Genomic DNA, 25,057 nt, shown 5'->3' with positions numbered 1-25,057 from the left:
ATTCCCATATTTCCGCCTGACGTTTGCAAAGGAACTTGGACAACCTCTGATGGGCGTAGGAAGAACGATGACTCCTGCCTCGCCCCTTCCAAGTATGCCCAGAAAAATAGCGCTTGTAGGAAATGAAGGTGTAGGGAAGTCAGCGCTTGTCCAGGTGTTTCTGCACAATGATTTTCCACTAAGCTACAGACCGACGTTCGAAGGTATGTGGCATACATGCAGCCGAAAGCTTGTCCAGGCCACTGCTGACTCAGTTAGTTTAGATACTTACTCGTGGCATAGTCCCGAATTTGGCAGTGTTTTAATATGTGACACTGCTGGAGCCCCAGCTTTCGATCGGCTCCGACCCTTCTCATATGAGGGCGTCCAGGGATTTCTTGTTTGCTTTGCTGTCGATGAAAGGAGGAGTTTTAGGGATATAGAGGAGAAAGTATGGCAGCATTGATCGCTTTGCTGGACCTTGTCATTCAACGTTGACTGTCGTCCTTTGTCAAAGTGGCTTCCCGAGATCAAATATTTCACACCCTCTTGCACGTTTGCTCTCGTTGCTACGAAGGTCGATTTGAGACATGATCGAGCGGCCAATGCCAGACTGAAAATCAATGGGGAGATTATGGTAACAACAGAAGAGGTCAGTCGGCTCAAATTCACGAAGACCATTCAGATCCGCTAACGCCTGGCAATTGTATAGGGTCAGAAGATGGCTGAGAACGTCGGCGCAACGCATTACCTGGAATGTAGTGCAAAAACTAAAGAAGCCATAATAGATGTCTTTAAAGCAGGGGTGGAAAGCCCATCTCATGTTAAAAAGGGAGAGGAGGAGAGCAATGCCGAGGATGAAATTGTCACTCTTTCATCCACTTCAGGAAAGGGTGAGGAGATTGAGTCAGTCTCTTCCTCGCCTGGCACGCCAGTATCGACACGTAAAACAGTAGTCTCTGCTAGACGCTCACTGTCATCAACTGTTGAGCGGACGCTGGCGGTAGAGGTAAAGAAGGGGGTGCGACGAGTTGCTGTTGAAGCAAACGGGACATCGCCAGCGTTAACTCGTTCAAAGTCGAGCCGAAGTGCACCTCGTAGCACGGTGGGGACGAATGCGCAACGTGCAGAGCTGACAAAACAGCGATCCATGATGACGCTGCCGACCGTGGCCGAGCACGCAGTTGTCGAAAAGAGTGTCAAAGCGGAGCAGAAGAAACATGTAATACCCACTCCAGCCACCTCACCAGGTTCATTGAGAAAGAAAGCATCCAAGTCAGATTTGGCTGTAGTGAGTGAACCTGGCACGAAATCTGCTGCGAGTACAACTAGCCGGACTTCATTCACGACCAAGCGTATCAAGGACCCAACTATGTCGCCGGCCAGCCGCGTCGCCCAAAATACTGAACCTGTCGCTCCTCGTACCGCAGACAAGCGGCGCAGCACGCCTGCCCCTCCTCCAAAGGCGTCGCCGTCAGTCTTGCGAAAGTCACCCAGCATCATTGGTATCGGGGCTCTAGAAACCAATCGAGTTGGTCAGCAGACCCAAGTCCCCACACGAAATCACCCCGTAACTGAATTAAAGAAGCGAACAAGCATCTCATCACTGTGGAAGCGAGAACCACATCCAGACAAGCAAATGATATCTGCGCGATCAGTGGCATCAACGATCCAGCCAGCCTCAAATATGTTGACGCCCCCCGCTTCACCCGCCCCTGCCAAAAGGGAAAAAGAGCGGAAGATCCCTGTTTGGGAGCGTCTCACTGCAGTAGCCAAGAAGAAATCCAACGAAGCCCCGTCCATCAAAGTCAATGTAAAAAAGGAGACTAAAGGGTCCAGGAAATGGATTTAGTGAGTTGCTACATATTCGTGTGTAACATAGTATATATAGTATAGATATTTGTGTGTTTTATAGTATTATTTGGTTGTGTTAGTGCATGTATGCCTTACTGTATAGAAAGCTTGCTAATATAGGAGCAGACGGATGATCTTTTGCATGAAAACATCAGAAGGTTGTGCAACTTTGAAGAGCCAACAACGGTTTGTTTGGGTGAAGACTGAAATGAGCTTCGTCCGACGGAGCTCTAATGCCAACACGACTGTCATGAAGCAGCTACTGTGGGGTTATAGTTCTCTTTCAGCTAGTTACTAATTTCTGTTGGACATAAACTGTGGAATGTGGATGCGTGGGAATGAACAAATGTACGAGATAAGAGGTCCATATATCTTTGATTCCAAAATCTATAATACACAATGTAAAACACCCTCCCAGATGATTATCGTGGTATCACTCTCGTACATACTAAATGAATGGATTACAACTTGGCAGTACTCTGCAAGCTCTCTTTTACTCTTTGCGCAACAGCGTAGCCCAAGGAGAGAGTTGTCACCATGGGACTAAAGTGCAAGGTATGTGAGAGGGGTAATGTCAGGTTTGAGCAACGAGACCAGAATACTTACTTGACGCCACTTGCAGTCGGAAACAAGCTCGCATCTGCAACGTATAAGCCATCAACTTCCCATGTCCTACCGTCAGGATTACAAGCTCCTTGTGATGCGCTACCAGCCATGCGACATGTGCCCATCTGATGGGCTGTGAACAATGGTGTCCACGTCGGCTGGAAACCCCACTTGCGGACTTTGGCCAAGTAATTTCCAAACTCCTTGCTGGTGAATATGTCATTGATCTTTTCAGGGTCGATCGAGAATGGGTCCACTCCCCTCTGATTCGTAATGATTTCCGTTGCGCCCGCAGCGATAAGAGCCTTTATACCAGCCTCAACACCTGCAGCGAGAGAGATCTGGTCCTTTGGGGAGATGGTGTACTCTATCCGCGGCGTCCCTGTTTTGTCCAGGTAGACACGACCCTTTGTCGCATCACTATCTCGCCCGATGACAAGTACTGGCACCATGCGATCGTAGAGCGCCAGCAATCTCTTATGTTCCTCTGCACTTCTCCAGGGAACGCAGCTTGCAAACATGGCTGGATGCATGCAGGAGATCTCAAGCTTACTTCCATAACCATCTCCATGAGCATTTTCAGCTGGCGTACCCAGGACGGTCATTATGGAGCCTGAGTACGTGTTAATGGGCTTTTCGGAATTGCGGAATATTCCGAATACGTGGGTACAAGGATGTAGGCGAAGGTGTTTACCAATATTGGGATTTCGTAGCCCAGATCGAAGGAGAATGGCCGGGCTGTGAAGGCTGCCTGCGCTAACCACAACTTTTTTTGCTTTGACCATAATTTTGCGAGTGCGTCCAGTTCCACGCTCAATAACCGTCCCCTTTACTCCAACGGCCCGTCCACCCTTGTGCAAAACTCTGTCCACTGTACATCCCTCTATGAATCGCGCGTTCCCTGACTCGGCGGCGTCCCGCAAGAACGTCAAATGCGTTCCTTGCTTTGTTCCATAAGGACATCCGAAGCAACAGAAACCGCATTCATGGGACTGACTATCGGTGTTTTGTGGAATTACTCCGTGTGGCATCCCTAATCGTGCCAATCCTTCCAGCAACAGCGAGTTGGACGCATTGTGCTCGATAGCATCTGTGCTAACACCCACTCTCGTGCATACAGCATCCACAGCGTTCGCATAATCAAGCGACATAAAATAAGGCAACTTATATTTGGTCGCCCACTCTTCCCGGACCTTTGATGGAAGCCGCAACGACGCGGACCTGGACATTGTTAACCATCGTCGCATTTAATTCCAAGAGTTGATCATTTACTCACCAGTTCACCGCCGTACCACCACCCCACGCATTCCCGGTCAATACCTGCATCGAGCCATCCTCGCTACCAAGTGCGCCAGACCGCTCAAAGAGGAGCTCGAAAGATGCCTTTGGTGTATATGGCAGCTCGGATGGATGGGTGTAAAACGCCTTCTCTAGAACCAGAACATCATGCCCAGCCTGTGCCAGTTCTCCTGCGACTACACCTCCCCCGGCGCCGGAACCAACAACCACAATATCGCAAGCCAATCTGATCTCCTCGCTATCGTTCGGCCCGACCAGACCCTGGAGGTCCAAAAATGAGGGTCTCCAGATATCCGCTGGATCTGGAAGCGGTCTTTCGACGTGAGGCCCTTCAGGGTAGCCTATGACTTTCAAGAATGGATTTCTACCCTTGCCCAGCTTAGGTTCCCCATAGGTATTTAATATAACCATGCCATAGATGGATTTCACCAATGCACGCAATGCTGCAAGGGGACTGTGAAAGAGTTTGCTAACTACCTTCTCTCTAGCACTTCTATCTAATCTATGAACAGGAGTTGACGAGCCCGTCAAAAGGAAGCATCCAGGGCCCGTGGATAAAACCCAGAGCGCAGTTTGAACGCTCTGCAGCTGATCCGGATGGGCGGCCTTGTGAAGATAATCAATCATGTTTTTCACCAGCTCCATAGTACCCCCGGATATCTGAGCAAAGCTGATCACATCGTCCGATAAGGATTGGGCGTTCCGAACACTCTGGGTGGTCGCAACTAGACGAGCAGTCTCCTCAGGGTTGAGCGCGGCGACCAAAGTATCGGCGAGTGCCGCTAGCACAAGAGCCTGAGACTGAGAGAAGCCACATATGCCATCAGCTGGAATGTCAGCGTGCAGCAGCGTGGAATGAACTGCGTGGGCGACTCCCTTGGCGGCTTTGCCCACTGCTTGTTGTACGGAATCCGCCGCAGGTAAGGAAGTGCTTGTGGCCGCAAAGTCATTTGGAGGACTGCCTTCATTGGCAGGCTGGGCACTCATATTTGTACGCTAGAATGGTGGTAAGGATGGGGGAGATGAAAGGAAAGCGACGGAGGAAAGCGAGAAGACATTTCTTGGCGGCTATCATGTTGTCAGCACAAGGCGAACACAAACGCTAAACAGCTGGCACACAACGCGATCGTTTTAATCACGTGTGGAAGGCCGCCTGCCCGTCAACCAGCAGATGTTAAGGACAAGGTTGATGCTTCCGGCAAGGTTGGACTTTCAGGTTGTGACTTTCCGAGGAGAAGAGCGTTACGCATATGTTGGAATTGCTACTTTTTTCTGCCAATACGTGGTAATCAGCGGATAGCAAACGATAAGGAGATTGGACTGATGCTGAGATCCCGCCCTGGGGAGGCTTCGTTGAATATTTGTGGTTACGAATAATACTTTATTATAGCAACGCTAGGGCGCTTTCTCCAAAGGTTTTCAAATGTCGCCAGCGAACAAGTAAAAGTCATCTGTAAAAACGACGTTGCGTTTGTTGAAGTCCATTACGTAAAACCTTAGTCTTGGATCCAGCCAACATGAGTCATCAGCTGGACACATCGAAGGTCGTCGAAAAAGCACACAGCGCGGGTCTTTGGCTTTCATAAAGTGTTACGACGAGCACTTTAACCTCCCAACCAACCCTTTGAACACACAGGCACTTCCATATAAGCATGACAGTAAGTGTGATATTGTAGCTTAATTCTGTTCCCATGAATTTTGCCATAACCAAGGTTTGTGTTAGGCGGAAGATTTCAAAACACGCGGCAACAAGGCCTTCTCGTCTGGCCAATTTGACGAAGCCATCAAACTATTTTCTCAAGCTATTGAGATGGACCCCTCGAATCATGTTCTGTACTCAAATAGGTAGGCAAGTCTTTTGACCCCCGCGCTTGGCATCGAGAATATGCATTGACTTGCATAATTGTAGATCAGCAGCACACGCGAGTCTGAAGGATTACCAGAATGCCCTACAGGATGCTGAAAAGACAGTTCAGCTGAAGCCAGATTGGGCAAGAGTGAGTATAGAGTGTGCTTTTTGGGTATCACTCATCAGATGCTGAAAGCGTGGGCTTTAGGGATATTCACGGAAAGGTGCTGCCCTTCATGGATTGGGCGACTTGGTGGCGGCCGCAGATGCATATAAAGCAGGATTGAAGATTGACCCCAACAATGCACAACTGCAAAAGTCATTGGATGACGTGGAAGCCGCGATGGCCGCTGAAGGAGACAGTAAGGACGACCTCTTTTTGTGGAATCTTACATCTGACTGACGATCGCATCTGACTAGACCCTTTCGGTAACATTTTTGGTCCCGAGGGTTTGGCAAAGATTGCCAGCAACCCAAAAGTTGCGCCCCTACTTGCTCAGCCGGATATTCAAGCAAAGATTCAGGACATTCAAAAGAACCCACAGAACATGAATTTGTAAGTCAACAAATTCAAATTGTGATGGCTGTGAAATCCAGTTTAATAATGTAAGAATAATCTTTCAGGTACATGCGAGATCCTCGTATCATGACTCTCATGATGGCGGCAATGGGTCTGGATGCGACGGTGGCAAACAATGCGGAGGATGCCGCTGCTGCGGCTGCTGCCGCTGCGAACGACGCCGAATCGAGATCAGCCCCCAACCCAACCGCCACATCAAAAAGCGAACCAAAAAAGGCGCAACCTGAACCTGAGCCTGAACTCACAGAAGAGGAGAAGGAAAAGAAACAGAAGAGGGCTCAAAGTGACAGGGAAAAGGACCTCGGTAACCAAGCTTACAAGCAGCGCAAGTTTGATGAAGCCTTGTCGCATTACGACAAAGCATGGGAGTTGGACAATACCAACATTGCTGTTTTGACTAACAAGGCTGGTGAGCATCATGCTAATAATCGATGACTTCGCCAAGATGAGGCTAATTTTTTGCGTTTGACTTGCAGCTGCACTATATGAAGCCGAACGATACGACGAAAGTATAAAGACATGTGAGGATGCAGTGGACGCAGGTCGTGAGCAACGTGCAGACTACAAGATCATCGCCAGGTGAATTTAGTTTTATGCAACGCTGAAATCCTCTGTGGACGACCTAACGATTTTTGAATATACCAGAGCACTTGGCCGCATGGCGAACGCTTACATGAAGAAAGGCGATTTGGATAATGCTATCAAGTACTATAACAAGTCCTTGACCGAGCATCGCACCCCAGACATCCTCACCAAATTGAAGGAGGCGGAAAAGTTGAAAGCTATCCAAGAAAAAGAGTCATACCGGAATCCACAGCTTGCTGATGAAGCGCGTGAGAAGGGCAATGAGCTTTTCAAGGAATCCAACTTTGCCGAGGCCGTTAAATACTACACCGAAGCCATCAAGCGGAACGACGCCGACCCACGCAACTACTCGAACCGCGCTGCTTGCTATGTGAAATTGATGGCCTTCCCGGAGGCTGAAAAGGACTGCGATGCAGCGTTGCAATTGGACCCCAACTTTGTGAAGGCTTACATCCGGAAGGCCGCTATTCTCCACGCCAAACGGGATTACGTTAAAGCGATCGATATGTGCAATGAAGCGAAGGAGAAGGATGTAGAAGGCAAACATACTCAGGAGATTGATGCTCAAGTATGGCCATGTGTCTTTGTTTCCTTATTTATGCGCAGGCAGCTGACCACGCCAACTCTATTTTGGCTGGATAGATCTTCAAATGCTATGCCGGGCTCAATCAAGTGCAGAACACTGGAAACCGGGAAGAAAATCTGAAACGGGCAATGAATGATCCTGAAGTGCAAGCCATCATGGCCGACCCAGTCATGAACAGCATTCTAAAACAGATGCAGGAAGACCCAAGAGCGGCACAAGAGTACGTTGTTCACCAGAAATGCGCTTTGAATCAGCTGAAAACTAAACTACTCTTCTTTTCTGCTACACAGCCACATGAAGAATCCCCAAGTAGCGGCAAAGATCCGAACGCTCATCAATGCTGGTATCATTCAAGTCCGCTAAAAGAGCGGTGCAACCAGCACGCAATCCTAGATAAACCCGACTGTTTCTGTACTTGAATTGTTCTTACGGTTGTTGCAGAATGTTTTAATGTATTTGCATATATTGTCACATTGCAGCTATGCTGTCAGTAGTCCATTACAGGCCCCGAAAACCACTCATCTAAGCAGTGCTATCAGATCTTTTTCAATTTGCTGCAGCTTCACCTCGGAATCACCGGTAGTTCGACGGGCACGTTTCACAGTCGACGCAGCATTCATGAGATTAGCAGCCTCCTTGGCGTCCGCGTTGTCGTGAACCTGTGGAATTTAATGGGAGAGTGAGCTATTGAGGTGTATTGTTTGGTGCGCTGTTTGCTTACCAATGTTCCAAGCGCGACCATGGCTCGGAACTCTGTCTCAGCATCCGTTTCGGTCCGGAGAAACTATTCCATTCCAGACTGGTGTTTACTATACGCCACGCGGTCCATTCCACTTAGCCAATACGTACCTCAATCACCGTTTTGAGTAGGTCTACACGCAGAGCGTCGTCGGGCCGTTCATTCAACAACACAGCATAACTATAGAAGATATTAGTCAATACACATCCGTCGAATAGTCCGCCTCCAAACTCGGAGTGTACCCACTTCAGGAAAACAGTCGCGAGGGCTACCCTCAGGTTTTTGTTCTGTGTTCCCCGCCAGCAGTCTTTAACAAGATCCACAATCTAACATAGCAATCATTATAAGCTCCCATGTGGACGATGATCTGAGTATCTCACAAATGTTACCTGCTGTCGCTCATTGTATGCTGATGCCTGACCCTCTTTGGTGGCAAACGCATTTGCCAAAAAGCGCAATGCAAGCATAATATTTGTTTCTTCTACTTTGCTCAACGCATCCTGTTTGAGCGTCGAGAAGCCAGCCAGTTGGTCGAGTAGGCGTGCCAGACTTCCTGAAGTGACCGGCAATGATGAGTGTAGCACCACTAGACGGAGAATATCAATGGCTGATGGAGTTGATGTCAATATATGCCTAAACATGTCCTTCCAATTCTGTAAAACGTCCCGCTTACCGGGAAATCGTTGCTGTGGTGGCCATTGGAGAGCAGCCTTCTGCAAGATTGCAAGGTGGTGCGGCTTAAAGGCCTGCTGGGACTTAGAGGGTGTCTCAAGCGACTTGATCACTTGCTCCAGGTCCTTTTCTTCCTCTGGTTTCAGAGCAGCGGTGCCATAATCCTATGAGAATAGCGTATGCGACTTAGCTTTCGCTGACTGGTCATTTCAGACAAAGCTGCATACCATGCTCTTTTCCAGATCTGCATTCAGCTGTACCAATTTGGCAAGGATGGCTGTGAGGTTCGCGGCTTTAAATAACGTATATTCAAGCTAGTAATTGAGATAGCCAAGGTAAGGGATTGGTGGCTTCATATGAGAAGTGGTAGTCTTACGTGCGGAATGTATGAACTCGATTGGGGTGCTCGGTTCAGCTGAACACCGGCTGACTGATATGCGCTTCCTTCGGAGGCTGGGCCCTATACCATAAATATCCAAAATCAGCTAACGGTGGGGATTTTGATCCCACAGGGAAGACCTACCCTGGATCCACCGGGCACGTATCTATTACCACCTGCGAAAAACCACCAGATGAGGACGCGGACTATTGATGAAGAAATCCCTGTCATACCAGTAAAGGGATCTTGATATGACGACGAGCTAGCGCCCAGCGTCGCGTCCTTTGCATTCTGAAGAATGAAATTTGCAATTTGGTCCAAGTAATCTTGCGGAAGCTCATGTTTCCATATAAACTCTTGTGCGGCCTCGTATGGATTCTCTACATAAGCAGGTTATGTTGTAAGGACTCATTAGACGACGAGCTTAATCTTAATGGCACATCAACATACGTGATGCGTTATATGGCAACTTGAGAGGTGGCATCCCTTCTCCAATATCAACATCGAAAACGTAGTCGTAATCTCTTCCCTCAAATTGTGTTTTGCGACCAGATCCTATAGCATCCACGACCTCACCAACTTTATGCCATTTGTGGTCCGCTTGACTCCACTGTTGACGCTACTTAGCACTCTTGGAGCATGATATGAAACTCTGGGGAAGCTTACTTGATGCGCTTCGACCGAATTACCCATATTGACCATGATAACTTGCTGGTCCTTGTTCCCTACGATAGGATATCAAAACAAGAAAATACAGGAGGCACCCCAATCAACGTCAAGAATACCTGGTCGATCCAAAACATCAGGACCAGGCAGCTTTGACTTGTCGACATCGCCGATCTGATTCGATGGTATGGCTTGGCTCGCTACGGAGTCATCGAAAGCCTTCAGCAGACGTTAGTGATTTCCATAGAAATTCACCAGGCATTGTATCCGGAATACCTTGAGGACTTCTGGAGGGGCCAAGCGATCATTGGACTTGGTAAAGACGCGGACCACCGCATCACTTGCGCCGGTGATAATATCACCGTTGGCAAGAGAGGCAACGCTCCAAACCGACGGACATGGGTGGATGATAGTTTGCACACATTCGCCTCCTTTTTCGGTCCATCTTATAAATATCACGCCATAGAACACGGGATAAGACAAGCTAGAGCAGACCTTTCCAGATTCGGATTGAGCGATCTTCACCACCTGACACGATTTCTCCCGAGGGCAAAATGGCAACAGTATATACAAAGGAGGTGTGTCCTGTCAACTCTTGCAGACATTCTCCATCTAGAGACCAAATTCGCAGTGTTCTAATCAAGCGTAAATAGCATGAATATACGTGACGCCATTAAATAGAACAACTGTGTAACTCACCCGTCATTTGAACAGGACACAAATCTCCGATCAGATAGAGGAGCCAAGCCCCTGACGGCATCGGTATGACCCAAGTATGTGTGCACACACTTCCCATCACGCCATAGCTTAATAGTCTTATCGGCGGATCCTTTAACGATCACCGTATTAGATGGTGAGATGAGGTGCCCGAATTCGTAGAAATACCGTACCAGTTAAAAATCCCCCATCCTCCAGTCCAAGAACTGCCCAGACTGACTGATTATGTTTGACCGTAAAAATACATTCCCAGTTCCTCCACACTTTGGCAGTACTGATCACCACAGAAGTTGAATGAGCCGGACAGGCATACGCTGTATCGAGCCAGCATTGTGCATCAACTCACAAGTCCCACGATCCAGAGATGATATCGCCGTTTGGTGCAGTTGAAAGCGCACACACGTTGTCAGTATGTCCAATCAAAGAATAGAGTGCATTCTTTGGCAAGGTCGGGTCAAACACTGCAATGATTTTGTCGGAACCAGCACTTGCAAAAAGGCCTGAATCGCAGCACCCAATAAGTCATATTTCATCTCGTATCTTAAGCGTAACTGATGTCCGACCATTTGGATGATCTCCACTTGGTGGTAGATATGTTACTGCGTTTACAAAGTGTGAGTGTTCCTGGAAGCGGCCCGACGGTTCAAACGAATTGGCTCCCGTTCGTCGCCACGTAATTGTGGATGTATCACGGGATACAGATGCAAGTAAGTCCTCCGTTGCGGCCACCACTGCTTTCACCTAACGGAAATATGCGATGCTTTAGTAACGAAGGGACGTTGAGTAGATCTCGCAAGAAAAACAGAGGCATACATCAGATTCGTGGCCGACTAGAACCGCTGAGAGTTGGAACGTCATTGTCAGATTGTTCGTTTGATACTGAGATGCAGTGTCAACGCGTGATGTGAGTAATGAACTCTGGAAATTAATAAGTGGAAGTCCGTCAGATGGTAAATTGGGCTGCTGCGTGGAGAGGCCAACAGCTGCCCACCTTCCTGGTGAGTCATATTTGTGCGGTTACGTAAGAATACATCCCTCAACGTCGATCATCAGTACGATTCACGTCGAGCCGTTGTATTTGAAATATACATTGAAAGATGCAAATAAAATATGAAATAGGCAAAATTAAGATAGTGCTGTACGTTCTTTAGTATGGAGGTTCACGGTCCTCCTCTGGTCCCTCAAACACCACATCAAAATTTTGTGGGTCTTGACTTTCTGCTTCCTCTTCGGCAGACTTGATGGCCGGTGTATACCCTGCAAGGTGCTCAAGACTAGCAAAAACGCTGCTTGCGCTGAGATCTTCCTCCGAGCCGAAGGGGGTGGTCGACGGGGATGAAATCTTTGAAGCATCAAGAACAAAAGCAAGGTTTCGTAGAACCACGTCTGTTCCCGTGTACCTAGGAGACTGGTACACCTCTCCGTCGTTATCAATTCGACAGAATATCCATGCATGGCCATTCGTCATAATACCGAAAACACCGGGATTTATCTTTTTGCTGACTTTGCGCGCTCGATATACCATCGCCATGTACGCCAGCAATTGAACCATAATCCAACCTCCAATGGCTACTCTGCGGCTTTTCGCCTCTGCCAATAGGACAATATTTTGGACTTGAGGTTTCGTTGCATCTCCATACGCAAACACATAGTCGATATCTCCTGCCAGCGTCATCTTGACCGATGGGTTCGTCTGACTAACGCTAACCTCTCCGTAAAATGTGAGAGGACTGTCACTGGGTTGCGTGTGCTCCAACCCTTCCAAGATATAGTTATCCAGAAACGAGCGAGCAAGAGCTTCACTTTTTGGGTTGAACCATCTGTTTAAGCGGTCCATCTGTCTAGTGAAGACATCTGACGGTTGAAGTGGAGGAATTACATTTTGAGCCTCTAAGTCCCAATTACTATATCCTTCCATGTCATTCTGGGAAAAATTGAACCCAGTAACTTTGGCAATATCTTCTGGGGACGCCGAAGAAACGGGTACCGACTGCGCCCTTTCGAGCTCTAATGCGCCCAGTAATTCCTTGATTTCCGGATCTTTCAAGAGCTGCTGACGCCTTTCCTCAGTCCACTGCTGTGCAACCGCTTGTGCCTTACTGAACCGTTTTTTTATAGCTATCATGAGAGCAGATCGTTGTAGGGAAACAAACGAAGACAACTTTCAACTCTCATGGAAGGGTAAGATCAAGAAGTGGTTCAATTTGCATTTTACACATTTGTTTCATGTGCATTCCGGTTGCAAGCATTGGCGTGACATCACATGACCGGACGCTCAACTTCCTATCCATCTGGCCTGTATGTCTGGATTAGGCGATTCTGATATCGAGTGCCTGTAATTACATTCCAATATCTCCACGGTGACTTCATATCAAGCTGAATGATATCAAAAGGTTTACCGTAAGAAGAAAGGTGTGGTAAATTTGGTAGTCAACATACAGCAAACATGAGTGAGGGTTACCGGATGAAAACGGTAAGGGAGGACTCTTCTTTCAAAACAAGCAAAATGAGACATACCTCCACATCTCCGTCGCTAGGCACTTGGGGTTCATGTTTCTTTTGAGTCGCAAGTGGGACGTGTCGATCATTCCTGTTAAGAGGGAAATCATAAGATGTACGAGCTTTGACCATGGGACCAGATATTCGTACATTGGCGGCAGGGCTTGAGACGAAGGCGGGGATCTTGGGCGCTTCTGAGAAGCCGGTGGAATTGTATGAAGTGTCCCCATATTACTACGGGGTATTGCTTGGGAGCTATTGACATAGAGTAAGCGGTCATTGTAGGCACTGAGGCGCTCGCAGACTGCTCGTCCCAGTCTCACCTGTCATGCGAAAAGTGTCCAACGTCAGTTTTTTGCTCTGTTAAAGAGGGTGTTTGGTGCTGTATGTTGTTTGGTGGAGTGGGCGCTACAGACAACGACTTTTGTGACTGGGGAGGGTGGTTTGACTGGACCGAACTTGCCCATATATTACTGTGCTGCTGCTGCTGTTGGACAGGCGCAAGATAGCCTGTCGGCTGCAGGGTGGGGGTAAAAGCTTGCTCTGGTGCGCCTGGAACTAAACCTAGCAGTGTAAGGAGGTGCGTCACCTCTGCTGGAGAAGCGAGGGAAACGATTTGTTGCAGGAGCTCTGGATGTTGTGCTATTAGCTGCTGCACGCCAGGAGGGATTCCCAGCAATGCTTGTTGCAAAGTTTGCTGATGAGGCTCTTGTGGTTGGAACGAAGCTCGTTGCTCCAGTCTGGGATCTCTGCGCGGGTCCACCGTCTGGTGCTAATCTGATGCAAACGCGGGTTTGGGCAGGCCCTCCAAGACTCGTCCAGGAAACGAACCACTGCACTGGTTGGAACCACGTGAACTTGCGCGCAGCAAAGCTACCACTTTGACCTTTCCCACTCTTCCGCATCGATCAAAGGGTGAGTAGCCGCTCCATTACAATGAGACTAGATAGGTTTGACTAACACTTACCTTCTTTTCCTTGCTGTGATATAGGGCGGTCCGGCAATGCTGTCCGTGGCAATGCCCACCGTGGATCCCTTGACCCAGTGGGCCAACCGTAGTTTGGAAAAATTGGGGCGGGAATGGCTCAAATCTCCTAATTCGCTTTTGGACAAGAGCTATCGACCAGTCATTGAATCGACTGCAAATGGGGGTGAACATTCTGATCTTGCAAATGAAGACTTACCGGAGCTGCCTGGTTTGCCCCTTCTCCATACTTTACCGCCAAAATTCGATAGCAGACCATCGGACCTTTTTGCAAAGCTAAATAATGAGATAATTCTGCTTGCCGCACAGCTGAATCTCCGTCCTCAGGAAAGGGCGCTGCGTGGTTGGGTCGTTCGCCAGCTACGCACGTTTCTGAAAGACTATTGCAAAGCGAAGCAATTGAGACCCGGCGCTGCGAAAGCGCATCTGATTGGGTCCTCTCGCTACGGAGGATGCCTTCCAACGAGCGGCCTCGATATTATGATCGAATTTGATTTAGAATTGGAGCAGAATGAGAACTTACTAGGAGATCTGCATGACGCTCTCCTAGTGTCTCCACTGATACAAAAGGTTGCCAATCTTTCGACATTGAAAATTAACCGACACGGCTCTGTTACTCGGTACATTCAATTCTGCACAAGGATGGGCAGTCTTAAAGTCTTCCTGTATCTGAACTGTCCCTCGGCCCTCAAGGCAGCAGACGCCATGCAGCGTGCCATGCTTGACCTTCAGCCTCATTTGTATCCGCTAACTTTGGTGGTGAAGCAGTGGTTCCACATTCGTGGGTTTTCTAAAACTGACAGCGGGGGTGTCAGCGGTTTCGCGGTGGTCAATATGGTTCTTGCATTGGTATTACGTTTCGAGAAATTGACGCGCGACACGTCGCCGCTGGCCAGGCTTTTCGTGCAATATTTTCAATTCTTTGGGTTCGATTTCACTCCGGATCTCCACGCTATCTGTTGTCAGGTGGAAGAAGGCGTCTGTATGAAAAAAGCGCGTGCGATAGACAAATGGAACGGAAACCCTGAAGGGCAGTCAATTTCTAATTTTCAAGTCATCGATCCCAGCGATTATCTGAACGACATGACATCTCGTGCATTCAAGTTCTCGGAAATTAGAGGACAATGCCAGGACAGCTCTGGAGTCTTAAAGCTCCGGTATCAGGGTGGGGTGTTTTGCGATCTCGGAACGGGAGACATGTTGGATGGCATTGTGCGTGGTGACGACGATATGGTACGACACCAGAGGGATAGGTTTTGCGCTGAATGGAATGACTATGTAAGAGGACAAGGTACTGAACTATTATCTCATGCAAAACGACTAAATTATGTCAACAAACCTTTCAGCTGAATGACGAGATTGGAGTGTCACTAGATTCGATGGCTGTAGATGTGCCTTCATCAATTCACTCACCTGCGCAGCATCCGACTGCGGTCACATTTTCCGGTATGGTCACTCAACCCGCAACTATGATTGACCCAATCAGCGACTCCGAACAGAGCACAAGCTCGCAACGCCAGCCGACCAGGAAGAATCCACAACCATCCAACGCTAGAAAGTCGGAGCTGTCCGTGAAGGTCGATGTGCGACCGATAGGAAGCCAAACTATCCGCCCTACTGAAACATCGCCAATTTCGGCGGAAGAAGATATGGATATTGACACTTCTAGTCCCTCTCCCATCATGACGCAGACGGCTGCTACGAAGTCTTCCACCAAAACCACGCTGCCTGATAGTCGGGTCGTGGAAGATGGCGCACCTCACGCATTGCCCGAAGCGATCGGCGTAACTTCCAACGCAGATTGTGGAACCGCGCAGCTTTCGCCAATTGTGATCGAAGATATGGATGATAAAAGGCCGCAGCGAATGGAACCGCCACAGCTGCCGACTTTAAAAGCATACATAGACAACTATTATCAAACTAACAACCTACCCCGAGAAACTTTTAATTTGCCATACGTCAAAAATACGAGCGCACCCCAGCTCGTAAATGTCCTTGGTGCCACCTCTTTCCGGACGGATCGAAAGACTTCAACAGAGTTTGAAAGACCTCGGCAAACCAATAAAACGATCGAATGCATTTCTTTATTATCGTCCCCATCCTCTGCGGGGTCTGGTCCGTCTACAGCATCTTTAAGAATCAGCAGCGAAAGTGAAAGCGAAGAAGGTGCGATTGACGAAGTTCCCCGAGGGCGGAGGTCGGTATCTCCAGTTCGGACAAAACAAAGCAGACGGGAAGACGAGACTGAAGATAGAAACAGGGTCGGCAGTCGTGGCAGGCACTCCCAGTCCCGCACCACTCGACGGCATTCACGATCGCGGAGTCCTCGTTACTGGTAGGACGACATAGCGATCGTAGTGGTATCTTTGCATGTGGAAATTGTACATACGGATGGAAATTGAAATTGAAATTACTCTTGTAATGAAATCTCCATTGTGACTTGGAAGGTGCGACAATCATCGCCAGCCAGCGTTGGTAGAGGTAGATTGGCAATCTTTCGCCTCTACACTTCTTGATATGTGTTACTAGTAACAGGCAATGGCTTCGACATCTGAGATTAACGTTGAGTTACTCATTATCACCTGAAAATGGTGAGCCGTGGGTGCGCCATTCTACAGTGCCGGTTAAGCATGCTGTTTGCCATGCCATTAAACTAATTAAAGCTCAGATCGACTAGATGAACTAAACGGAGCTCTACACTTATCAACATGCCGGCTCTCGGCCATCAAATGCATCTCACGACCATATATTTGGTGTTTTATACGCCACGTACGCCCGGAATTATTTTAAATACTTAACGTTACAGACCATTACAGACTTAGTCTCTCAGACATGAAAGATTTTCCTGTATCGTCCCCTTCATTCTGCGCATTAGAATGCTGAAAAAAAGGTATTTTCACAGTAAGGCAATCACATGTAATACATGACTTTCGCCAGATCAGGTTTCACCAATCCGTAATTCGCCGTCAATGCCTCCAAGGACATGATAGGCCCGCCCGGCATATGACTCCGCTCACTTGCAATATCGGACCAGTTATCTCCCATGAAATGGAACCGGGCTCTGGCTGCCACCAAGTGCGCATAATACGCTGGTGGACAGACGGATACTGCGCGCGTTGCACGGCAGTAGAGATAGCATAGGCGGTAGGTGAGTTCCTGCAGACCGTCTGCAGTAAAATGATTTTCGTCGTGAAGGACATGATAGTGCGTGGGTTTCGACGTGCCTTGGAGGCCAGGATGGGAAGCGAGGTAGAAATCTGCACAATCACAAATAGTAGAACACTCTCAGCGCGAGCCAGTTCCACACTTCCTTTCAAATGTACTAACCAAATTCTGCTGGGTGGGTAATGCCTGTTTCCACCACAGTGCCCGGTAGGACATTTCCCGACTTATCGGCGTCCTCTTTCCTCAAAGGGAAGAATCTAGCATGATGTCGCTTTTGCACTATAACAAAGGTAACAGTCGGACGATAATCCTCTACAAAGTAGGAAACCGTATCAGATGTCAGCTCCTATGATACCATCATGTGACGTCCATTCACTTGCCCTGTAGGGTAGCACATGCTCGTCGTATAGCTGCGACCTCTTCTCGAACCACTTCTCCAAACTGCCCTTCAGATACCCCATCACGGTAAAACAGTATCCGCTGCGGCTTTGATCCACAAAATTGATAAAAGGTTCTCAACAGTTCAACAACTGCGCCTCCTAGATCTTTTATTATCTCTTGCCGGCCTTTCTGAACGCGGATAGCTGCTGCATATCGTGAACATTGCGCATCCATTGATCCAACGATCGCCGCTATGGACGGTTTGTTATGATCGCCTGGTGCCGGATGCGTGACCTGGGCGGAACTGTTTAGTACCCTGCAACCCGGAAAGGCCAAATGTTGATTTAAGGTTGCTCTTACATCTGCGCCAAAGATTATCGTCGGTCTTTCAGCAACGAAGGGTAATTGGGCGCTTCCTAGGAAGCAATTCATACCCCCAAGTTTAACGTTAATTTTCAAGCAAATGTTGGCGCAGTATTGCTTTTTGGCCGCAAAAACATCTGTGAGGGAGCGCGATTATTAAATGAATCAGAGCTGGTCGGCATTGGTGACTGTTTAACTTACGTTTTGCCTGCATGCACTGAGTTGCAATTCCAATTACCGTGTCAGCAATTCGCTTAATCTCCGCATAGAGCGGTACCCCAGTGTTTGGTAAAATCACGAGAATTAGTTGTGGCTTGTGATTAGAAGCATTACCAGCATCCATGAAAGCTGCCTTCAAAATGGCTTCGATATTGCCTAGCGGATTGGCATGTCGTATTGGGGGTTGCAATTGCCGAATATCTACTCCAGTATCACGGCAGGTAGAGATGAGCTCGCGCAGGAACTTTTGAACATTGTACACTGCAACTTCTCGCTCGGATCCAAAGACAACTACCGCCCAAGAGTTCAAAACAGCTCCTTGAGCAACCTTTTTGTCTCGGAGATTCCAGGAACCTTCACGGGGAGCAATGCTCGACTCACGCGAGGTTGGATGATAGGAAAGAATCGGTGTTGGCAGGACACGGGCATTGACGGTAGCCATCTCGCGACCTATTTTTACATTGAAGTCTTGAAGGTATTCGTTGTCGTGAGTAAGCAGCAGGTTGAAACCGTTGGATACTTTGTTTGAGCGCACGTGTGGCGGTTGACAGGTGAACCTAATCATATCAGCCTGCAAAAAAAGCTCCCGTTCAGCCTTATTCATGCAACTATGACTATCTGCGTCAGTTACCGCACCGTTTGCTTCTCATTTAGTTTTCTCAAGACGCGTTGGCCAGGTACTACGCGACAAACTTCCATGGGAAGGTACACATGTTTTGCTGGATCACCAACTACCAGGCAAGGAAAGTGCTCATATTGTAAAATAACTCCGTAGCGTTCCTTGAAGTAGTTTGATACACTCTCTTCTCGTCCTCCATCCTCCTTGATAGGGAATAGCGTTCGACTCGTTGGTGTCGTGGTAATTTTGGCTATTTTCCACCGCCGTTTGCTATTACCGCGATGTGTAGTAACGACTTTAATATTTTTGAGGGTCTTCTCCACTCTATATCTATCACGTTCGTTGAATGGCTGTCGAATATCCTCGGCGCGTCCCCTGCCCAAAATTCGCGCAACCACATCGACTACGGGACCTAATAGAACGGAGCTCAGTGAGAAACGGCCTACTTCATGGAGGACAGAAATGCTCCTTGATTACCTGCTTCAAGAAATGCGGTTGCTGAAACATCCAGATTCAAAAGCATCTTATGCTGCGAGGGCCTGATCGATTGATGAAATCCTTGCCACAATTCTGCGCCATTAGCTATTGACGCAGAACCTTCCGGTGTGTAGAAACACCTCCCGACTGTTGTATACAGCATAGATGGTCGGTGCCGCAAAAGGATGTCGAGTGCCATTACTGCATCATGTGGTGCTTCATGAGACTTTCCTTCGAGGAAAAGATGTAGTCTGTGCATGTTGATCTCGCCCACTTTACAAATGGAAATTCTAAATTTTCTAGGTCCCCGTTGAAACCTAAGAGACAAGATTAGCGATCTATCCAAGACTGGTTACCTCTCAAAGAGGGAGTAAACTCCTGCACAGCCCTTAGGCTACAATCACAGCTACAGCCACATTCCAATACACCCACTAGATAATTTTGGAATAACACGTACTTTCTGGATCTGATATCCTCATCCTCCTCCGGAAGTTCCAGTGTGAAGTTCGCTTGATCATCTTTCAGCGGAAGGCAGCGAGGAGAGAAAATGTTTTTCCTTCCGTCAAATACGGGTTTTGTATTCTTTAATATTCCATTTCGATTGAGGTCTTCCCAGAGTGCGTATAATCTCCGATTTATTCGAGGATTGGCGTCAGGCTGGATCTGCACATCGTAGTGATGGATATTTTGACCGGGAAGAGAGAGAACGGGAAAGAAGTTGGTCCGGACTTGAAGTTGGCGCCCCGCACTCCCGAAACCAGGGCGTCGGGGAAAAGGGTCGAGATCCATTTGATCCTGGACCCTCAACTGCAGCATCAACCTCCAAGGCAGAAAAGCTTTATTCTAGGATAACAAGACCACTGTTGACAGTCGGGGTGAAGTCTGCCGTCCCGAACTCGGGTTTTTTTGTTCCCCAATATCAAGTTGATCTACACTTTGCGACTCCACAGAGTGAACGGGTCTAAGGGTCAGATGGAACTGCTCGGCTTGACAATGGTCCGGCTCTCTATCAGTAAGTACTCGCAGTACCCTCTTCGTTAGTTTCAAAAGACAACCAGTAACAATCTCTTTAAATGCTCTCGATTAAGTTCGACGTGCTAGAAGTGCGCTTCGCTCGGCTTCTGCTGGTTAGGGGTGCTTAGTCACACGTCCCTCAATCCAATCACGTGTGACAAAGTGCGTAAACAATCTCATTGCGCAGCGAACGTCGTTCTGGCACTTGCTGAGATCAGTGATTGACAAATGGCCGCAACGGCTGCTTCTTTGGACGCCGGAAAGGTGCACAATCTCCTTGTGACAGGTTGCCACTCATTTCAGTTCCTTATGCTTGCATTTGTGTTCGATTCAGCTACGCGCTCATAGCCAAAGATCTGCAAACCATGACCATCCCAATCCACAAAGAGACCGTCTACCAATAGTTCACCACGAGATATCAAACAATTATTCCGGTACAACCTTTGGAACGATTAATAAGACCAAGTATTAGAACTGACCTTGCCGTTCTCATATCACAGAGGATGACCCAGTACAAACCACCGAGCAGAAGGGAAACCAGGGAAACCTGCAACGAGATGCTATTCCGACTGTAGTTGGTCGCAAGGTTAGTTATAACTTCTTTGTAGAAATGAGCCATATCATTTGTCTTGCGTATTTTGTAATGTTTGTACTGACAACTTGATGATAAACCTGACCTTGCAGATAACGTTCATGGTAAGAGCTTCGTTCGCTGCATAACGTATTCTAAATCAGAAGTAAAGTTTCGTTTGCTTTCGAATTATCTCTTCCTAGACTCGAATTTTCAATGAGTAAGAGGGCACGTCTCGCTTAGCTAGCGCCGCTTTAATAACGGCTTTTCACTGGCACATGGAGTTTGATGACGTGCAAACTCTGCGCGGGTTACTTTGTTGACGCAACGACAGTACATCCATGCCTTCACACATGCAAGTTCTCAAGATTACCATGCATGACCTATGTTAGAGGGCTGATGATCCATGTGTACAGTCTGCAAATCTTGTATTTACAAGCACTGGAAGCGACAGCATGATAATGACAAGTGCTGTCCGGCATGTATGCACCCGCTTGGACCTAATCCTCTGCAGCATCTCAAGTGAGTATCATTCCCTATATTAGTGTGTATGCTTTGTCTGACAACATATCCAATGTACTTTAGACCCGATCCTAGCATGCAAAACATAGCCTACAAACTCGTACCACATCTACAAGAACGAGAACAGGAGCTCATACGTACATTTGAAAGTAATGTTGATCTTCTTGAGGAAAAAATATGTCGTCTGTCTCACTTTGGGCCGGTGAAGAATCTCAAGAAGTTCGTGTACGCAAAAGAACATCGGCAGGCTCTGTTCGAAGCAGCAATACACAACCAGCAAAGAAGCACTCCAAAGTTACGGATGGCTGTCTATCAACCGCAACGCGTCCTGCCACTGCAGCTAGTCCAAGTTCCTCTCCGGCAGTGGGGCCGGAAACTCTCGTAGCGTTTGCCCTTGAACTGGACACAGAGTACTGTCTCATCTTTACATTTGCGATAAATATGACGCTACGAGTATTGATGCTCATATCCCCAGATGGTTCAATATGCGGAAATACGAGAATGTATCACGGGGGCAGGCCAGACTGGCAGATCCCTGTCTGAAAACTAAAGCGCGCGCAACAATTGGACAAGTTGGAAAACATTTACGGAAGCGATTAGCGATAAAGCCAGCAAAGGTTTGCGTACCCTGAAGTACTGCGCGTACCCTCAGGATCTGGATTCTCATCTTAATAGCATAGGTCGACATTTTGCATAATGGCTCAAAGTTAGACCCAGAATGGACATTAGGAAATGTGGCAGCATCCGATCCAATTCAGCCATTGATATTTCGATATAGACCTTGGTACAATACTGACACCTAATACATCGGCGCTTTTGCTTTGTACAGACCATTAATCAAAATAGTACCTAGTTTTGTGAACTTCGTCTGCATGTGATAATTTGGATGTGCCGATCAATCTCGTAAGCCATCTGACACGTGACCTGCAGTACCCGCCTCCAACTATCCATCAACGATCCGATTGTCATTGAAATATGATTTCACTTCACTCCCACTCTGGGCAGTACTGCCTACATGCCAAAGGGGAATTGGAAGATGTGGTTCTCAGAGCTATAGAACTTGGATTTGAAGTTTATGGCCTTTCTGAACATGTACCGCGATCTCGGCCGCAGGACCTGTACCCGGAAGAAGTAGGTGATAAGAAAGCGGCATCTTACCTTTGAATCAGTAGTTGATCATAAGACTACCTGCTGGCACACATACGTAGTCACATATAACTCCCGACGACCTCCAAGCCACTTTCACAGCCTTTGTCGCTAACGCACGTCTCTTACAAGAAAAGTATCGTTCACAAATTCGCCTAGTTATAGGGGCGGAAACAGAACATATTCACGCAGATACGCTCAACGAACTCGAAACACTCTGTCGATCTGTACCTTTGGATTATGTCGTCGGTTCTGTACATCACGTCAAAGGCCACCCCATCGATTTTGATTTATCTCGCTACGAACTTGCAGAGAGAGCTGTGGGTGGTACCGAGGCGCTTTTCCAGGCCTACTTTGATGCTCAATATGAGATGCTACTGCGGGTTAAGCCTAGTGTAGTTGGGCACTTTGATCTCGTGCGCCTGTTCAGACCGAATCATGTCTTGTCTGACAATGTTTGGACCAAAATTCATCGGAATATCGACGCTATTACTGGCTACGGGGGACTAGTTGAAATAAACTCTCGCGCGTGGAAGAAAGGATTGAGAGACGCTTATCCACAGCGCGATATACTGGAGGTATGTTCTTCGTTGGAAAAATGGGAGACGTGTCTATATCTTACCAGCGTTTTAGTGCATGAAAGAGAAAGGAGTAAGGTTCACATTGTCCGACGATAGCCATGGCCCAGCAGATGTTGGCATGCATTATGATAAACTGCGCGACTATTTGGTGGAAAGAAAAATTACTACCCTACATTTTCCAATGGCCAATGCGGAAACTCAGTCCATTGATTTTGATCCTGAGCACCCTTTCTGGACATCTGTATGGAAGTGATCGAGACATTGCGAGCCTGATCTCACGGCGGAGCATGGCATTCTTAACTGAGAGTGACCGCACTAGTCGGTTCAAAAGATTAGATTAACAGGGTAAATGGAGATAGATGTGGCCGGGCCCATAGATCGGGGGTTAGACATCTCGATTTGTCAAGTGGGTTGATGAAGGATGTGTTTACGCTGCCACTAGCTCCTTTACACAGATTATATACTCAACGGGCTATATTATCCCAAATACAATATCCCAAACGCTCAGACAAATCATTTTCTCTTTGAAATTCTCATCTGTGCTTTTCCTGCTGCGACGGTCAAATCGGCATTACCTTCCAACAATTGTAAATCCACCGCCAGTTTCTCCATCTTTTTTTGCACGTCTGCGACAGCGACAGGATCTCTTGCAAAAGGTTCGAATGCTGACCTAAACGACCTCGTGCTTTCCTTCAACTGCAGATTCGTTAAATTCTCAAGCTCCAGCATCATCTGCTTTACAGTTCGCTTATCCTCGGGGAATAATATGGGGCCCAATTGAGAGATGGCGATGAAGACCACAACGAACAGCTGGTGGAGCATGATTATTTGTTCGTGGAGAGTTCGCCATGGTAATAAGGTGCGGAGGACAAGAAGTGCCGTGGAAGAGGGGCCGCTAAAGAGTATCTTGGCCTCGAAGCAGCCCATACTCAGCAATCCGACAAATCGCCAGTATCGCCCAAAGTTGAGCGTTCCAAGCATGCTAAGAATGACAAGGAATACTGCACTTCCACCATAGAACGTAATAAAATTCGGTAGGGCTTTCATGAGATACTCCCGTTCCGTGGCGCACCGTTGACAGTCATGGCTAGTTAAGCCATATTTATCTGGAAACACCAATGTTTATGAATCAGCTTTAGGAATTTGTTTACGCAACTCATCGGCCCTGCTAATCCCGGTCGGCACACTTACCGTAGGCAGCTCGCTTTATAGGTTCTTTAAGAATATCGTAAGCTTGGCGTATTTGCAAGTATCGTGTCTCATGAAGTACCCTCTCTGATTCTGGGAGCTAAGTGTGACAATCAGTTTGCTTGCATTGTGCTGCTCCTCCAGCTCTAATTAAGCAATGCCCTACAGATTGCAGTTTATCCTAAAGTGGGCGTGATCAGAACCGACACCTTCTAACCTGAATCAAGTAATGCACTCCTACCGGATGGTATAGCAACGACATCTGCCTAAATTGCGACCGTAGATCCCTTGCGTCGCAATTTCGAGACACGTCGAGGAAATCATAGTATGTCGGAGGTAAGTTACGTTCAACCTGAGTTTCCAAACTCAAATTAGTGTGTGTTGCCCGATTAAATGACCGCAATGCAAAACCCTTCACCTGGACAAAACTGTATATTAAGTACACCACTACCACGAGGACATATATGACACTGTAGTGGAACTGGGCTTCGGAAGGCGTCGGGGGTTTTTTGGAAGACCGGAAGCTGTAATACTGCTTCTGGAGGAATTTGGTCGCCATGCTCTGTAAGAAATGTGATACGTTTTAGTGAAGCTGTTCCCAATGCGCCGACATGGGTGAGCCGCCTACCGGGACAAACGTCCAGAACAGCATCTACCAAATACCATGCGTTAGTGATGGAGTGTCTTGAATGCTTCATTGGGATGCACGTTAGACGGTATTCAGCAAACATAATACCTGCTGCCCAAAGTCCCAGTCCATTCCGATTGTATTCGACGAGGTTTTCGCTGCAAACAAACTAGTTGCAACTTGTTAGA

General features: G+C 47.7%; 10 protein-coding genes across 10 annotated transcripts; 5 read left to right on the top strand and 5 right to left on the bottom strand.

Moving 5' to 3' along the window:
* Positions 1–52: 52 nt before the first annotated feature.
* SPPG_02053 (small GTP-binding protein domain) lies at positions 53–1,990 on the top strand. The gene is made up of 4 exons (XM_016750355.1): positions 53–203; positions 264–430; positions 497–631; positions 692–1,990. Exons 1-4 carry the CDS (start codon positions 68–70, stop codon positions 1,829–1,831), a joined length of 1,578 nt encoding a protein of 525 aa, XP_016611017.1. The 5' UTR covers positions 53–67; the 3' UTR covers positions 1,832–1,990.
* A 199-nt stretch (positions 1,991–2,189) lies between these two features.
* SPPG_02052 (uncharacterized protein) lies at positions 2,190–4,835 on the bottom strand. Its single transcript, XM_016750354.1, has 3 exons — positions 3,716–4,835; positions 2,440–3,660; positions 2,190–2,376 (listed from the first exon to the last, which is right to left on the bottom strand). The coding sequence occupies exons 1-3, from the start codon at positions 4,723–4,725 to the stop codon at positions 2,295–2,297; spliced, it is 2,313 nt and encodes a 770-aa protein (XP_016611016.1). The 5' UTR covers positions 4,726–4,835; the 3' UTR covers positions 2,190–2,294.
* Positions 4,836–5,287: 452 nt separating this feature from the next.
* SPPG_02051 (uncharacterized protein) lies at positions 5,288–7,836 on the top strand. The gene is made up of 10 exons (XM_016750353.1): positions 5,288–5,396; positions 5,462–5,583; positions 5,648–5,735; positions 5,796–5,949; positions 6,008–6,143; positions 6,212–6,576; positions 6,644–6,746; positions 6,813–7,320; positions 7,395–7,558; positions 7,629–7,836. Exons 1-10 carry the CDS (start codon positions 5,391–5,393, stop codon positions 7,699–7,701), a joined length of 1,719 nt encoding a protein of 572 aa, XP_016611015.1. The 5' UTR covers positions 5,288–5,390; the 3' UTR covers positions 7,702–7,836.
* SPPG_08978 (uncharacterized protein) lies at positions 7,759–11,480 on the bottom strand. The gene is made up of 20 exons (XM_016757129.1): positions 11,325–11,480; positions 11,075–11,252; positions 10,858–11,011; positions 10,685–10,785; positions 10,494–10,623; positions 10,290–10,429; positions 10,071–10,225; positions 9,914–10,013; positions 9,795–9,853; positions 9,579–9,738; positions 9,362–9,508; positions 9,273–9,304; positions 9,126–9,209; positions 8,977–9,063; positions 8,751–8,913; positions 8,467–8,684; positions 8,324–8,403; positions 8,188–8,257; positions 8,060–8,122; positions 7,759–7,997 (listed from the first exon to the last, which is right to left on the bottom strand). Exons 1-20 carry the CDS (start codon positions 11,367–11,369, stop codon positions 7,857–7,859), a joined length of 2,307 nt encoding a protein of 768 aa, XP_016611014.1. The 5' UTR covers positions 11,370–11,480; the 3' UTR covers positions 7,759–7,856.
* Positions 11,408–13,789, bottom strand: SPPG_08977 (uncharacterized protein). The gene is made up of 5 exons (XM_016757128.1): positions 13,334–13,789; positions 13,161–13,265; positions 13,029–13,101; positions 11,503–12,887; positions 11,408–11,429 (listed from the first exon to the last, which is right to left on the bottom strand). Exon 4 carries the CDS (start codon positions 12,634–12,636, stop codon positions 11,659–11,661), a length of 978 nt encoding a protein of 325 aa, XP_016611013.1. The 5' UTR covers positions 12,637–12,887; positions 13,029–13,101; positions 13,161–13,265; positions 13,334–13,789; the 3' UTR covers positions 11,408–11,429; positions 11,503–11,658.
* Positions 13,790–13,873: 84 nt separating this feature from the next.
* Positions 13,874–17,037, top strand: SPPG_02048 (uncharacterized protein). The gene is made up of 5 exons (XM_016750352.1): positions 13,874–13,925; positions 14,002–15,273; positions 15,342–16,586; positions 16,664–16,896; positions 16,976–17,037. The coding sequence occupies exons 2-3, from the start codon at positions 14,014–14,016 to the stop codon at positions 16,332–16,334; spliced, it is 2,253 nt and encodes a 750-aa protein (XP_016611012.1). The 5' UTR covers positions 13,874–13,925; positions 14,002–14,013; the 3' UTR covers positions 16,335–16,586; positions 16,664–16,896; positions 16,976–17,037.
* SPPG_02047 (uncharacterized protein) lies at positions 16,726–20,314 on the bottom strand. Its single transcript, XM_016750351.1, has 8 exons — positions 19,677–20,314; positions 19,220–19,536; positions 18,760–19,154; positions 18,106–18,694; positions 17,902–18,041; positions 17,541–17,835; positions 17,323–17,472; positions 16,726–17,252 (listed from the first exon to the last, which is right to left on the bottom strand). Exons 1-8 carry the CDS (start codon positions 20,033–20,035, stop codon positions 16,906–16,908), a joined length of 2,592 nt encoding a protein of 863 aa, XP_016611011.1. The 5' UTR covers positions 20,036–20,314; the 3' UTR covers positions 16,726–16,905.
* A 113-nt stretch (positions 20,315–20,427) lies between these two features.
* Positions 20,428–22,174, top strand: SPPG_02046 (uncharacterized protein). The gene is made up of 11 exons (XM_016750350.1): positions 20,428–20,497; positions 20,568–20,667; positions 20,734–20,819; positions 20,918–20,929; positions 21,008–21,024; positions 21,089–21,159; positions 21,221–21,326; positions 21,390–21,475; positions 21,535–21,736; positions 21,802–21,943; positions 22,007–22,174. The coding sequence occupies exons 1-11, from the start codon at positions 20,462–20,464 to the stop codon at positions 22,127–22,129; spliced, it is 981 nt and encodes a 326-aa protein (XP_016611010.1). The 5' UTR covers positions 20,428–20,461; the 3' UTR covers positions 22,130–22,174.
* A 108-nt stretch (positions 22,175–22,282) lies between these two features.
* SPPG_02045 (histidinol phosphate phosphatase HisJ family protein) lies at positions 22,283–23,562 on the top strand. Its single transcript, XM_016750349.1, has 3 exons — positions 22,283–22,457; positions 22,535–23,050; positions 23,106–23,562. Exons 1-3 carry the CDS (start codon positions 22,302–22,304, stop codon positions 23,304–23,306), a joined length of 873 nt encoding a protein of 290 aa, XP_016611009.1. The 5' UTR covers positions 22,283–22,301; the 3' UTR covers positions 23,307–23,562.
* SPPG_02044 (uncharacterized protein) lies at positions 23,437–25,029 on the bottom strand. The gene is made up of 7 exons (XM_016750348.1): positions 24,978–25,029; positions 24,870–24,893; positions 24,660–24,803; positions 24,483–24,593; positions 24,408–24,422; positions 24,245–24,341; positions 23,437–24,159 (listed from the first exon to the last, which is right to left on the bottom strand). Exons 1-7 carry the CDS (start codon positions 24,999–25,001, stop codon positions 23,567–23,569), a joined length of 1,008 nt encoding a protein of 335 aa, XP_016611008.1. The 5' UTR covers positions 25,002–25,029; the 3' UTR covers positions 23,437–23,566.
* Positions 25,030–25,057: the final 28 nt, after the last annotated feature.

The sequence above is a fragment of the Spizellomyces punctatus genome, assembly GCF_000182565.1.
Source record: "Spizellomyces punctatus DAOM BR117 chromosome Unknown supercont1.3, whole genome shotgun sequence".
In the NCBI taxonomy this organism is placed as follows: Eukaryota; Fungi; Chytridiomycota; class Chytridiomycetes; order Spizellomycetales; family Spizellomycetaceae; genus Spizellomyces; species Spizellomyces punctatus.
Note: the sequence above shows the minus strand (reverse complement) of the source record. Positions and strands in the feature narration are given on the sequence as shown.

Bases quoted from the DNA above. Each gene is read 5' to 3' on its own strand.
- SPPG_08978 (XM_016757129.1), bottom strand. From the start codon at position 11,369: ATGACGTTCCAACTCTCAGCGGTTCTAGTCGGCCACGAATCTGAT. The intron at 9,509-9,578 runs GTATGTTGATGT...CTGCTTATGTAG, and splicing joins GTTGCCATATAACGCATCAC to AGAATCCATACGAGGCCGCA. The intron at 7,998-8,059 runs GTAAGCAAACAG...TAAATTCCACAG, and splicing joins TGGTCGCGCTTGGAACATTG to GTTCACGACAACGCGGACGC.
- SPPG_02052 (XM_016750354.1), bottom strand. From the start codon at position 4,725: ATGAGTGCCCAGCCTGCCAATGAAGGCAGTCCTCCAAATGACTTTGCG. The intron at 3,661-3,715 runs GTGAGTAAATGA...AACAATGTCCAG, and splicing joins GGTGGTACGGCGGTGAACTG to GTCCGCGTCGTTGCGGCTTC. The intron at 2,377-2,439 runs GTAAGTATTCTG...CTTGCACTTTAG, and splicing joins CCGACTGCAAGTGGCGTCAA to TCCCATGGTGACAACTCTCT.
- SPPG_02048 (XM_016750352.1), top strand. From the start codon at position 14,014: ATGCTGTCCGTGGCAATGCCCACCGTGGATCCCTTGACCCAGTGGGCC. The intron at 15,274-15,341 runs GTAAGAGGACAA...CAAACCTTTCAG, and splicing joins GCGCTGAATGGAATGACTAT to CTGAATGACGAGATTGGAGT.
- SPPG_02051 (XM_016750353.1), top strand. The intron at 5,584-5,647 runs GTAGGCAAGTCT...GCATAATTGTAG, and splicing joins CATGTTCTGTACTCAAATAG to ATCAGCAGCACACGCGAGTC. The intron at 6,747-6,812 runs GTGAATTTAGTT...TGAATATACCAG, and splicing joins GACTACAAGATCATCGCCAG to AGCACTTGGCCGCATGGCGA.
- SPPG_02045 (XM_016750349.1), top strand. From the start codon at position 22,302: ATGATTTCACTTCACTCCCACTCTGGGCAGTACTGCCTACATGCCAAA. The intron at 22,458-22,534 runs GTAGGTGATAAG...ACACATACGTAG, and splicing joins AGGACCTGTACCCGGAAGAA to TCACATATAACTCCCGACGA. The intron at 23,051-23,105 runs GTATGTTCTTCG...CCAGCGTTTTAG, and splicing joins CACAGCGCGATATACTGGAG to TGCATGAAAGAGAAAGGAGT.
- SPPG_08977 (XM_016757128.1), bottom strand. From the start codon at position 12,636: ATGATAGCTATAAAAAAACGGTTCAGTAAGGCACAAGCGGTTGCACAG.
- SPPG_02053 (XM_016750355.1), top strand. From the start codon at position 68: ATGACTCCTGCCTCGCCCCTTCCAAGTATGCCCAGAAAAATAGCGCTT. The intron at 204-263 runs GTATGTGGCATA...CAGTTAGTTTAG, and splicing joins CTACAGACCGACGTTCGAAG to ATACTTACTCGTGGCATAGT. The intron at 431-496 runs GTATGGCAGCAT...CCTTTGTCAAAG, and splicing joins TTAGGGATATAGAGGAGAAA to TGGCTTCCCGAGATCAAATA.
- SPPG_02044 (XM_016750348.1), bottom strand. From the start codon at position 25,001: ATGGACTGGGACTTTGGGCAGCAG. The intron at 24,804-24,869 runs GTAGGCGGCTCA...CATTTCTTACAG, and splicing joins TGTTCTGGACGTTTGTCCCG to AGCATGGCGACCAAATTCCT. The intron at 24,594-24,659 runs GTGAAGGGTTTT...TTGGAAACTCAG, and splicing joins TAATATACAGTTTTGTCCAG to GTTGAACGTAACTTACCTCC.
- SPPG_02046 (XM_016750350.1), top strand. From the start codon at position 20,462: ATGGCCGCAACGGCTGCTTCTTTGGACGCCGGAAAG. The intron at 20,668-20,733 runs GTACAACCTTTG...CTCATATCACAG, and splicing joins GATATCAAACAATTATTCCG to AGGATGACCCAGTACAAACC. The intron at 21,160-21,220 runs GCAAGTTCTCAA...CCATGTGTACAG, and splicing joins ACATCCATGCCTTCACACAT to TCTGCAAATCTTGTATTTAC.
- SPPG_02047 (XM_016750351.1), bottom strand. From the start codon at position 20,035: ATGCTGCAGTTGAGGGTCCAGGATCAAATGGATCTCGACCCTTTTCCC. The intron at 18,695-18,759 runs GTGCGGTAACTG...CTTTTTTTGCAG, and splicing joins AACTAAATGAGAAGCAAACG to GCTGATATGATTAGGTTCAC. The intron at 17,473-17,540 runs GCAAGTGAATGG...CCTACTTTGTAG, and splicing joins AGCATGTGCTACCCTACAGG to AGGATTATCGTCCGACTGTT.